A 13,607-nucleotide genomic window follows, 5' to 3' on the forward strand; every position below is an offset into this window, starting at 1 on the left:
TTTTATTTCCCTCCTCCTTCTTGCTTTATTGAAGAAGCTTTATCTGTGTGATAAAATAACCATAAAATGATCTTTTCCACTTCAGTAAAACACACTATCATCATATCTTAGTTTAGACTGAACTGTCTCTACCCCTTTTTCCTCCTCCAACTTTTACTGCTTCTATACCGTCAAAGGACAGCACGTGACCTACAGTTTCAAGTGGAGTAATGGTTAGATTCCCACAGTGTCAGTTACCGCCTCCATGTATTTGAAAAGTACATCTTTTGGATTGTTGATTTTAATCATGTATCGTAGTGCAATATAATGTCTTTAGTGGCAAAAAGATATGAATCGTGTGAAATGGGAACCACGTGTCCAGCCGAACTGCATTAGCACCTTTCTTTCTCCTTCTAATAGAAATAGCATTGAAAAAAAGTGATGTTTTTACACGGATAAAAAATTTCCCGTTTTGACAATTTATGTTCCAAAAAGGAAGAAATGTATTTATTTGAAAGACAATTAATAATTTTATTAGTGCTGTCAGCATTAATCTCATTAAAACGACGTTAACGCCATAACTGCATTAATGAGATTAGCACTAATTTTTAGATTATTTCGTATTTGTCCATGTTGCCAGCTCTAAGCCAGCAGAAGATTTACATTTTAACATGCTCAACTGGCTCACTGTAAAATAAATAAATAAATAAATAAGACTGTAACCTGAAAACTCAAAGCCCATGAAAGACAGGAAGAGTTAGGCTTTTACAGATACATTAAAGATACTTTTTAGAATTACTGGTGCTATTTTCTTTCTGTATTTTGAAGTTAAATAAGTAGTCCTACAAAATAGCAGCTCAAGCAACGCAATCTCAACTTCTTGCCGTGCAAGTATGAGGGCATTCGATAAGTGCTGTGGTAATCTCCCTATAGCTGAAAATACCACAAAGAACCATGACCAAAACAAAATGTGTTTGTTCTGGTTGTCAGGACAGCGCAAACACAAGTTCAAACTTGGGTAGCCAAGTAGCCAAGTTCTGGCTAAATTTGCATCATTCCAACCCAAGTGGACCAGTGTATACTTACAGACACTAAAATACTGGTGTTTGGCTGAATATGCAGCACTAAGCAACTGTTGCTGTGCTAGCTATTGATTACAAAGTATCCAGTATCTTGACTAACTTGACTCTACTGTAATCTTGCCTATTAGTTATTAGTAAGACTATGATAATGTTTTTACCTGTCTCTTTTTTCCTTCGTATAGGAATTGAGAATAGTTTTGTGTCATGGTTTGGTGCTTTTTGTTGTTTACTTTTCAAGTTATTTCTGATTTATGTCATAGTCTTTGGTTCCTGTCTATTCCTGTCAGCTTTACTTCCTCTTATTGTTAGATTTCCCTCCTTTGTAATTGTCTGCCCCACCCTCATTAGTATCACCAATCAGTCAATCAGTGTCCTCGGCACTCCAGTTGTCCATTTCCTGCTTGTCAGACTGATTTCCATCGTGTCCTGAGAATTTTCTGATGAAAAAGCAAGCTCTGTTAGAATGAATTAATACTGTCGACATACCAAGAGCAGCACTTTTTATAGAGACAGTTACCAATACTTTCAGACAGATTAGTCTGAAACTTATACCAGTTCAATGTCTGTCCTCTGTACTCATCTCTTAAAGTCAGCTAAGGCTGTCTTTGGCATACTTTCTCAAACCTTTAAGTCTAACGTATCTGTTATGCGTTTTGGTAAAAACGAAAAGAAAAATCTGAATCCATAGAGCTTTGCAAAAGAGATCCACTGTCTACCATCAAGCTAAAGTGACTATTAGCAGAGACTCTTTCAGTCATTTCCACTATAAAGGCAAAGTGAATAACATACGTCAAGCTAGCCTGGTAGACCTATGACAGTATTTAATAAGAGAGGCTCCTGATGTCATAAAGGTTTGTCAGAATATAGAGACAAAGTATTTTCATCCTTGAGAAGCCCTAAAATTTGAGTCTAGCTAAGTCAATATTGATGGGAGACAGCTGATGTCAAAACACATGAAATCCTGCTTCTTATAACTTTTCTCATAGTTAGGAAGTGATGCTTTCCTTTCCTGCAGTCCTTTGTTTGTAATATACAGTATCTTGTCAACTACTTGAAAATGACTTTGTATTGTATACATTTGAATGCACCTTGTGTGTCATCAGGCCTTCTGCAGTAGAACTTCTGTGAAAGATCAAATATCATGTGGCTGGTTAAAAAAAAAAAAAAGAAAGAAAGAGGCTCATGAACTCTGCTGCATACCAAGTACTGTAGCAGGTGGACAAAATATTTTCTTCCACTGACGCAGAGACTAGAAAGCCTTGGGGTTGTGCCAGTGTTTCTTTTACATTCCTGTTTACTGCAGTACTTCTCTTTACCTGAACACCTGCACAGTTGTAACTGTTGTAACTCTTCTCATAACTGTCTCTCCTCTTCAGTGTTGTAGAGCTACAGTATTTGTGGCAGTTTTCACTTCTAATGCCAGGTTGGACACCCTTTGACTTTCAGAACTGCCTTAATTCTTTGTGACATAGATTTACGAAGGAATTGAAAATATTCCTCAGAGATGCCTATTGACATGATAGCATCACACAGTTGTTGCAGATTTATTGAATCGAGGTCTAGATGTCATTTGAGAACAGTGAACTCGTTGTCATGTTCAAAAAAGCAGTTTGAGATGATTTGAGCTTTCTGACATGTCACATGCCCTGCTGAAAGCAAACATCAGAGGATGGGTACACTGTGGTCATAAAGGGGTGGACATGGTCAGCAATACTACTCTGGTAGCCTGTGGCAATGACCAGTGCTCAGTTGTTACTAAGGGGCCCCAAGTGTACCAAGAAAATATCCCCCACACTGTTATACCACCAGCGGCCTGAACCATTGATATAAGGCATAACTGATCCATGGTTTGATGGAAATGCTGACCCTGTCTTCGAATGTCATAGAAGTCAAGACTCATCAAATCAGGAAAGGTTTTTCCAATCTTCTATTGTTTAACTTTGGTAAACCTCAGTTTCCTTTTTCCTGTGCTGATACAGCAAACTGTGGCAAATCAGTTTCCACGTGTTGTGTTCAGAAATGCTCTTCTGCTTTCAGTAGTTTCTCATAAAATCAGGCTAGCCCATTTTTTAGCAGCCATGTCGTGTTCAAAGTTACTTAAATAACTTTTCTTCTACATTCTGATGCTCAGTTTGAACTACAGCAAGTCATCTTGACCATGTGTGTGTGCCTAAATGCACTGCATTGCTGTCATGTGTCTGGCTTATCAGATATGGATTTGCTTGAACAGGTATGCTATAATAAAATGATCATGTGCAACACTTGTATGTTAGCGAGCATGGTCGTATGTTAACAAGTCACTATATATCGTCAGTACACTTTTTTGTAGTACACCACTTACACTATAAGTGGTGTACTTTATAAGTTAGGAAGCTAAATTCTTTTAGTGCAAATGATAATTAAATACACTTGTACCAAGTCACCAAAACATCAGATCAGAATCTGATCAGATTCCGCTATTGCTAGTTAGCTAGCTAACAGTAGCAACACAATTAGCATGTATGACGTAGCTATATTATCTCCTTTCTTTACTCTAACAAAAATTTAGGATAGGAATTCAACAGAGGTCCACTTGACTGTTATAAGTTATGTGTTGGAGCTGCATGTAGCTATACTTAACAGTGTGAATTTACTCTTTTAGGCACTGTGAATGGGAAGTTTAAGTACAGAAATACACCATCTGAGACAGTTATTTTTGCTTAATTACAGAACTAGCTTTGTCTTTATTATAAAATAGCTACTGTTTAATTTGTGTATAAAAGAGATTACATCATAATTTTTTTTAACTAATGGTCTTTTAAAAAAAACAATCTTGGGAATCGCAAGCTACCTTTGTTCCTTTATTTGCAAATCTTGAAGCTGGCAAGCACATAACTCTTGCAAAGCTGGTTTTTACTTGTTTATCTTCACATTAATTCCCCTTATTCACCAACCAAAATAGGGTTAGGGTTAGGAGCTGAGCTGAGTATAACTGCCATGTGAATGAGTAATTTAGAGACTCTTTCAAGTCCCCTCTGCTAAAATCAGAGGCTGAATCGGAGCATTCCTCACATAGCTCCATAACCATAACGTGGAGATTAATGTGCTTGTCTAAAGGTTATGAGGGGACAGTTGCTCCGAGTATCAGAGTTACAAATCTGACCAAAAAGTTGCACTCTTCTTTTCTCACAGAATGCTAAAACAGACTTAGGAACATTTTGGCAGAGCCAAAAATAGATGCTGCGCTGCTGGCCTGTTATTCTTCAGGCCAGCTCCCAGACTTTTGCTCGATCTACTCTTTGCCTCATTTGGCCAATAGGAGTCCATTGTTTGGGGGCTTTTACCTGGAGACCCCACGAGTCGATAGAGGCATTACAACGTGGTGTAAAACTAGTGGCTGTCAGGAGAAAATCAACTTGGATTTCAAGGCTGTTCAAGAGGTTGGCACTTAGACACTGGGTCTCTGCCAGGGTCTGGCAGTCTCGACAGGTAGTAATTTAACTGGTAAATGTGTCATTATAGCCATTGTAGAAGGTTGGGGCAGACAGGGAAAGAAAAAAGAGGGGGAGGAGAGAAGGAAAAAGACAAACAGAAGGGAGGTGGAAAGATGGAGATAAACGATGGAATAAATGGTCTGATGCAGCAAAGGTTGAAGACGTCTTACGGCGGACCAGCTCAGGCAGTCTGAACTTATACAAAAGGTCTAAAAATGTCGCAAACTTGTGACTTCAGGTTGCTCAATTTTATGGAATGCCGTCTTTGTCTTCTGCCTCTGTTAGCTTTTGCAAAGTGTGGGTGGTCCTCTCAGTGATTTTCAGTACACAACAGTTACTCTCTGACGTCTTGCTGTGGACCCTTTTTGTCAGTGTACAACGCAGCCCCCCATGTTGCTGCTGCTTCATTCAGAAAGACTCCCCATCCGCACATCATAAATCAGTTTAAAACACTATTATCTCAAGTTTGTTATTCAATTAAATCTTGGGTACGTAATCCGCTTATCTTTTGGAAAACTAAGTCTTAATTTTAATTTACCTACAGATCATTGCATAAGAGTAAATGACATATCTTTAAAAAGGATCCATAGCTCATTTTTTTGTCTAATCCAAACACCAAGAATGAATAAGTCATGTGTTATTTGCATCTATAACTCCAAATTCATTCGCACCCGTGCTTGTGTTACTAATAAGTTTGTCTCCCTTGGCGTCGCTACTTCTAGGAAGTATGTGATTAGACTGGTGATGTTTGGAGGCCTTGTCGCTTTTAGTTATTGCTCTCATTTCGTCTTAATTACAGTTGTACGAATAGCCCCACGTCCAAATGCAGCTTGCCTCCCCACGGTTTCACAAATGACACTAAGCGTGCATCTAAACATAGACGGTGAATTCTTGCGGTGTTTAGAACATCTCCTTCTCGTCACAAAAGCAAAAGCTCTCGCAGTGCAGAGGCCGTGTTTACTATACGGGCTCAGAAAGGGGGGAGGACACTGGGCGAGAAGATGCAGTGGGGAGGTTGAGCATTAGCGGGACCTCTTGTCCTCGTGGTTTCTTTGAGAATGTTGCTCCTGTGCATTTCCCATGCATGTGCTCGTTGCTGTAGTGTTATCACGCTCGTGTGCGCGTGTACCTGATGTGCAGTAGGCTATGGGGACAGAAGAAAAAGCAGACAGAAGGCACAGGAAATCGAAAACAGTTCAGCCAAGCTCTGACACGGCGGTAAACAACACAGGAAAAGTTAGCTGTAGAGATAGGGAGAGATAGAGAGAGGGCTCAGGAAGGGGTGGGGGGGGGGGTCACTGAGGGATGGAGGGAGGGACGACTAGCAGGGAGGGGAAAGAAGAAGAAACATTCGCCTTTTCTGTCAGCTGAAGCCGGACTGTGGGAGACTATCACTGAAAGTTGGTGCCTCTGTGTCTTTGCTTGGAGAAGGCATCGTGAGGAGCTGGTATGGTGTGAAGGGAAAATACATTGTTTGAAGTCTAAACTAAGGTATGACATGTATGATTCTCTATTTTTGGCTTTCCAAAAGCATTTTAAAGCGGCGTCTCTTTCCACACATTCTTGGTCTTTAGATATTACTTTATTCTCACCTTTTTAATCAAATGCTCGGTTAGCATTTGTTTGCTATGCCTCCCGGTGTATAGTGGATGTTTTTGTTGATTTAGCACAGAAATGTGTGATGGGAAGCTCAGCAGCTCCTGGGTGGTCTCAGGCCTAACAAGCACAGCCTGTCACGTACCCTTCCAGAGTATTTTTAGTGAGGGTTTCTCGTAAGTGATGGAGTTAACATCCTGCCTTGGCTTCTCCTTTCCTCCTTTATACAGCTTTCTCTATCATTTTCTCTCCGGTTCTGCAGTTTGTTGACTTTGATTCCATCAAATTTGTGCCACTTAACAGAAGGACAAGGCCTCACACTTGTTGTTGTCATTGCTTGCAGAAAGAGATTGTTTAAAGTTCTAATTCTTATAAATTTTTTGCCTTGGTTGATTTGGCACCACCTGCGGCTGATATAGTAATGGCAGCAGTAACAAAAGTTAGAAGTAATCACAGAGTCACACGCATTGCCTTATCTATCAATTCCATGGTGGGAATGACACATATGACAAATATAACAATAAATTTACAGGCGTAATTAGAGTATGTAAAAATATTCATATAGAGGTTGACTATAGCTTTAAAAAAACTTGTCTGGCTGCTGACTGAGTGAATTAATGTCTATTTTTTATGATGTCTCCGCGTAGGGCACAACCATGGAGGAAATGGACTTTGAGCGGCGCAGGGAGTTGAGGAGACAGAAGCGGGAAGAGATGCGCCTGGAGGCAGAGAGGTGAGACATGTTGGTGTTTGCAGATTTCTCAAAAGGTGTTTAAGAAATTTGTCCTCTGCAGTGGCCTAAAGAACACATACAGACCAGCTGCTTAGATTGTTTGAATAGCCTCTACTATTTCAAGGCTTTGGTAGTTTCAGTGCACAACCCACTTACTTTGATGCGCACACCAAGCAGAAAGAGCAAGGATTCAGGAGCTAGGTCTTTTACAAAACATCAATCAGCAAATGTCGACTTCCTTAAACCAGGCTGGAAGGAGAAAAAAAGAGCTGATAAGAAATCTGATAGGAGACGTGATGACCTTTAATGTTCAATCGTGCCCTCCCTCCCTCTTTCCAATTTTCTCTCCTAGATACCACAGCCTTCTGAACCGCCTTTGATTCACTGGGGAAAAAAAACGGATTAAACTAAAGTTCATTTCAGCAAATTGATTGAGTGGTAACCGGCCAAGTGCAGTAATCAAAAAGAGTAAAAAGGGGTTTTTATTGTGAGGATTTGATACATAGTCTGCCAAGGAGGTATTTTCACAAAAGTCTCTTCATCTGTGCTGCAGCCCTCGCAATTAAAGATGAGGTCGATGTGGATGCAGATACTGGCCAAGGTCACTTGCCTCTTAGAAGCATTTTATTACAGCTACTTGCTCCATCACTCATGGAAAACAAGCTGACATAGGCCTGACCACTGCTGAAGACATAGATGGTTCTCTCTGATAAGTCATCTATATGACACAAAGAATGTGTAAAGGCATTAACTGTAGTAAAGAACAAGGCCCTTTGCTCAAGGTAAAGTAGCTTTTCTTGTTTTAAGGAAAATGTCCGTGATAGTGGGTATACTTGGTAATAAAAATTCAGGGTCAAGTCATTCATCCAGTTCTAGGAAGTGTGTCATTCATCTAGTAAATGCATGCCTGGATACGTTAAATGTATTTCCAAGTTATTTTCAGAATGAGAACTTACGGGACTATTTTTGCTCAGTCATTTAACTAAACCTACCTGAATAGAAAGCTTAGAACAAAGAAAGATGGTGAACAAAGCCTGACTACATTTCTGCTTCATAAATGTTGGCAAGTATGAGAATAGATGCAACAAACTGCAGTACAGGAATGTTTAATATTTACTTGTGGTGCTAAAAAAAAAGAAATAAATTACCTGTAAATTAAAAATGGCTTTGTATTGTTTTTCTGTCACTTGGGGGCAGCAAAGCAAGCTGTGCGCATTAGCATACAGTATTCTTACTTTAGTTTATCTGATATAGCCTAATAGTTGACAACTGACTTTGTGAAACTGACTCCTGCTAATGCTAATGCTTATTGGATTAGCATTAGCAGGATTTTCTGGCATTCTGCTAAAATTAATGTGTTTTTATCTCTAGCTAGACATTAAGGAAACATATATTTTTTAGCTGCTAAAAGCTACATAGCATTTGTAACCTTCGATAACATTATCTGTCTGTCATTTGGTTAGTACAACAGGTTTATGTGAGCTCTTTTGCTGAACACACCAGCTTACTTACAGATAAAATAAGACAAGCTAGCCAAAATGCTACACGCTCTGAACCAGAGAATTTATAAATATGGTGGTATCTATCATGTTATACGTAGTCACGCATGTCATTGTATTTTTATAACATGTTTCTGGAATGTTTTCATGCTAGTGGCAAGAAGTAGGAATCAGCAGACGCCTCAGAAAGCTAAAACCTTTAGCTTTTGCCTTCTAAGACGTATATTCCTTCAGCTGTACCCTAAATAGCTGATTGGAGTGAAGGTCAATGCCTCTGTTAGCTTTCACAGCCTAAAACCCCCCACTGCTGGAATTATTTATGCATTTTTGGAATGTTTATGTTACATGGAGAAGATGGAATTTGGCAGAAAGTGTAGACTAAAAAAAAAAAAGAGGCGACCGAGAAGAGTTGTGGGCCGACTGGAAGAGCAATGGAGCGAGAGTGAAAAAGGGCCAGAGTCGTAAGCGCCCTCAACATTTACATTTTCAGCTCGGCGGGAGTTTCTCCGTGACTGTTTATTTGGCCCGAGCAGCAATAATTTCAGCTGGCAGGCGACGCGCCGCTCCTGTTATTGATAAAAGATTACATCTCTAAATTGTTTCCATTTCTGCCAATATATTGAAACAATCAATATTTACATGCCCCCTCTTGGTCGGACTAGTCAAAACCACATGGTGTCTCGTTGGCTTGCTTCCATTCAACCATCATTGAGTGTGCTGTGAGAAAAAGGAGACTTTGGGGCCGTATAATAACGGCTGAAGCAATGCCAAATTCCTGGCTATTATAAGTGTTTACTGGCCAGGTCTCCATGAGCTGTTTCCTACATGCTGGGATGCTGCGATTGTGGGCTTCCTCACGCCAGCTCTGTGCATGTCACTGTACTTGAGAGCGCATGTGCACGAATGTTAGGATGCTTCCACGCAGCGAGTGTTGGTGTGTTTCGGATCAGCATCGGCCGATGAAGGCTTGACAAGCTCCATTCACTTTTTAAAAATACAACCAAGTATACAAGTGTGCGTGTTTGTCGGGATGACAGCCAAGCCTTCCCTTGTTCTGCCTTGCATCAACGTCAGTTATAGCTCTAAGAAAAGGGTCATTGACGCTGTGGCTCACATCGTGCTTTTGATTTCAGTTTTTTTAAGCAAAGCCACACACATACACCCCGTTTTTCTGCTCAAAGGTTTCTCACACTCTCTCGCGCTCTTTAATTCCCTGCAATCCACGCCGTTCGTCGGCGCTATAGCAATCAGACAAGGAATGTCTCTGCCTTTCCCCCCCCCCCTTCTTAGCCAATGAACGCACATAGATGTGGAATTTTCCCAGTCAATTCACTGACCAGAGGGTATCTGCCTTGGTTAAAAATGTTTTTTTTCTCATGGAGCCTACAGAAATGTTGCTGCCACTCCCTTCCCAAATGAAACTCGTGTACTTGAGCAGTTAATCCTCCTGGATTTGGCTATTAGAAAGCATTTGATCATACGCAGCAGTTTAATTTAACATAGATGACTGTCTGTGTGAAGGCTACTCTGGGTGAACACTGTTTCAAAGAAATACTATGACTTGTGTGCTGAGAGCAAGGTAGTCTCACTATTCCTTCAATTTTAAACTATGAGGTAATGTTTATTCTCTGAGGCCTTTACTTAGCATTTCTTCTTTTATTTCCTTTTTTGGGAAGTGTTTATTTTTGATTTTTGCCATTCCCCACCTCCCGATCACCCTCCGCTGTCTCCTCCCTTCATTCTTTATGCATCCCATCCTCCTCCCCCTCCTCCTCCTCTGGGTCTCGCTGTCTTTCTTCTTCTCCCACCCCTCCAAAAACCCACTTTCATTTTCTGATTATTCTCCTGATTGTTTCCCTCTCCTCCTCTCTTAAACTGTCACCTCTGCCTTTCCTCTCATCTTCTCCCCGCTTCTTCTTCCTTTTGATCCCGCTCCTCCACTTAAATTGTCAACCCCTCATTCTCCACTTCCCTCTCGCTCGCTCACGGTCCGTTTCTCCATCGCTTCTTTCACTTCTCTTCACCGTCCTCCCTTTCCTCCTCATTCTTACATCTGCGCTGGCCCTCTGCCTCAGAGACTAGGAAGGGTTGAGGAAATAACACCCATCCTCCGTGAATGAGCCATGCCAAACGGTCCCCCGCCCTGGTTGAACGGACCATTCGCAACGTGACCCGGTCCTGCATCGTAAATCTTTGCCAGCTTCTAAGCTGCTTTGCCACATCAGCATTGAAGGGAGTTAAGGCTACCCTTCCTCTCTTACTTATTTTCAGATGCATCCATATTACCTCATTCATCTTCGAGTAGAAGAATAAATGCAGTTTAGAAGGACTGTACCACAGCTAGCAATATGAATTCTTGGAGCTGGCCCAGCAGAGCGCAGGGTGGGGGGAGGGACAGACGGGGGATGTTGTGGTTCTGTGGGCCGGCAGTAGGAAGGGAAACAGTCCAGAGAGACCAGCGTGGGAATGGGTCAGCATTTCTGACAGCTCAAGCCAAGCCCCCACCCTCTCTCCCTCGCCCTAACCATCCCTTCCTTAACTCCCCTCTCCCCCATCTGCTCACAGCAGCCTTTTTCCCTCCCTCCGCTGTTTTCGAGCTTCCTCTTTACTTTTCTCCCTTCCTTCCCTCTGTCCCTCCTCTTGCCAAGGAGGGGTGAAGAAGTCTTTTCTCATGAGCTTTTCCCAAATTGTTTTCACTGACATTTCTGAGATATTTTGCTGTAAAGAAAATATTTGGACATACTTCTCCCTAATAGGCTCACTGATGGCGATGTTTAGTGTGCTTTCCATGCAGGCGGTTTAAATCAGCGAAAACACACTACTCAGGGTGTGAAACACACGTTATTCATATGCTGCACTGTAGCTGCCACGGCGAAGTCCACGGCATCCGTAGTAAAGCACCAATAAGGGGCAGGTTTCCTTTATTTACATGCTGTACTCGGCCACTCAAGAAATAGGCGTCTGGTGGAGACTATGTCCTGGTAACCTGCAATGGCTTCACATCATTTTGTACAGGAAAAGTTGTCGACTATGATAAAATCTGCAGATTACTCCTTTTTCCATTATTGTGCACACCCCTTCCTTTCCCGTTTTTCATTTCCCACCTCTCCACTTTATCCTCACTCTATCCCATTTCACTTGCCCGTTCTCTTCTTCTCCTATTTTTTCTTTCTTCCATTATCCATCATTCCACCTCTCACCGTATTTCTGTCAGTATGCTGATAGACTTTGGGGGCCTCGCTATGGAAAGGGATATTAAATCAGGGCTTTGGTTGTGTATGTGTCTCCAGCCAAGGCTGTGATTGACAGGAATGCTAATTCAGCTTTCAGGAGTTTTTTCTGTCTTTCTTTCTTCCTTTTTTCTTTTTTTTTTTTCCTACTGAGGAATCTTTAACCCTGAGATTGTCGTCGTCACCGCCACCAAGGACTCCTTTGTTCCATTTTTAGCTGTTTTCGTTTTCTCATGACATTCGGTGCTGTTTCTGGGACGGTTCAGTCCTTCGGGAATTACAGCAGTTGTTGTTTCACTACTTTTTTTTTTAGGTCTCACAAAAACATCACTCTGCTCTGATATTTTAAATAAGGGTTAATGTACTTTTTTTTTGCAGTGGAGCTCAATTGACCTTAATAATGAATGGAAAAGAAAGAAAAACTCTTTCTTGTATTTTTTTGTTTGCTAAAATGTAAATATTGTAATAGCGCTCTCAGTGTACAATGTATATCACTGGCCCGCAGGGCTGGAATTCAGGATAGACCCTCCTCTGGGTAAAGCTGATTTTCTACACTCGGAGATGCTGAATAGTTTGAACTAAGCAGACACACATGCACATGTGTAAAGCATTGCCTGACGTCACTGATGTCACCGTCCCACAGGTCTAACTTGGGCGTTAGCAGATTCATCTGTTCTGTTATAACTAACCCTAACATGCCTCATATGAGAGGGAGAGGAGGTTGGGGGAACAGCATAGTGGGTGGGTGGGGGGGTGGGTGTTGTTCACAAGCTGTAAAACCTCACATAAACTCTGGCGGCTTTAGCTCGCCTCACCACACGTGTTGCAATTAACATGCAACGGCATGCTTCGCTGGCCGGCCTCAAAGGCTGCGCTGCGATGTTAGGTAGCTGGGCATGTGGTGAGCAGTGGGAGTGTAAAGGTCAGTCGGGGCAACACAGATCAAGCATGGAGCTGAGTTCATAGATGTCAGGTGGCCAGAAACACTGCACTGCACAATTTGATACCTTAAAAAAAAAGAATAGTTTCAGTGTTGGGTAGTATTGCATTGTTTGATATATGATATATGATTTTACCTTTGGGTGTAGTCTCTTTTCCTTAAAACTGTCTATTGTACTTCACTTGAGTTTCCTGCATTCCCCAGACTGACTTTGGACAGACCCGAGAGAAAGGCCTGAACTTGTTGCTTTCAGTCAAATTTAAGAACATAAATATACAGTAGCTTGCAAGCCAGTTAGATTTTTGGACAGTGGAGTCTTGTTTATGATAGCATGCAGCCGCACCCTGTACTTAACCCTTTGCGTTAAATAAATAATTTTATAACTCACAGCATGTCTCCGAATGATTGTGTGAGGTATAATGCAAAAAACAGATGTTTGCCCATGTTTTAGACATGACCTGCAATGACCATGCATCGTCTGCGGTGTGCTTAAATGCAGCAGGAGTTACGACCCATGTAGCAGCTTGCTTTTATTCCGCTGTCTAAAGTTCTCCACAGTTAAAACAATGGCACAGATTAACCAACTGCAATGCAGCAGCTTCATTTGTGATCTCACCCCAACCGGTCACAGCAGATGGCTGCCCCTCCCTGACCCTGGTTCTGCCTGAGGTTTCTTCTGTTTAAAAAGAGTATTTCCTTCCCACTGTCGCCAAAGTGATGCTCATAAGGGGTCGTTTGATTTTTGGGGTTTTCTCTGTATTATTTTAGGGTCTTTATATTATAATATAAAGTGCCTAGAAATGACTGTTGTTGTGATTTGGTGCTATATAAATAAAAGTTAACTGAAACTGAATTATCTGAAAGCCACCAGGTGGTGATAGCTCTGGTTGCAAAAGGACTTCCAGGCCTATAGAAGTCTATGGCAGAACAGCTTTGTTTCACACTCCACAAACACACTTCTGTCAAGTGTATCATTTCGAGTCATGTTAAAGAAAGTGAAATCTATTTTGAAAATTTAGTTCATACCTTGTTTCATAATGGATTATTTGTGTTAGTAGCTCATTGGTTAAGCTTT

At 41.4% G+C, this 13,607-nt stretch overlaps 1 protein-coding gene across 8 annotated transcripts in view; it reads left to right on the forward strand.

The window, feature by feature from the left end:
• cald1a (caldesmon 1a) overlaps positions 1–13,607 on the forward strand; it is a 169,751-nt gene that overhangs the window by 124,676 nt on the left and 31,468 nt on the right. For 7 of the 8 annotated variants that reach the window (XR_014870365.1, XM_085138734.1, XM_085138733.1 and 4 more), the window contains one exon: positions 6,778–6,863. Coding sequence is in view for 7 of the 8 variants with exons in the window: in XM_085138734.1 (XP_084994860.1) it covers positions 6,787–6,863 (77 nt within the window). In the remaining variant the exon portion in view is untranslated. Of the gene's footprint in view, positions 1–5,873; positions 6,026–6,777; positions 6,864–13,607 lie in introns of those variants that run through there. The other variant, XM_085138732.1, reaches the window with a different exon arrangement.

Source organism: Neolamprologus multifasciatus, chromosome 17, assembly GCF_963576455.1.
Source record: "Neolamprologus multifasciatus chromosome 17, fNeoMul1.2, whole genome shotgun sequence".
NCBI lineage: Eukaryota > Metazoa > Chordata > Actinopteri > Cichliformes > Cichlidae > Neolamprologus > Neolamprologus multifasciatus.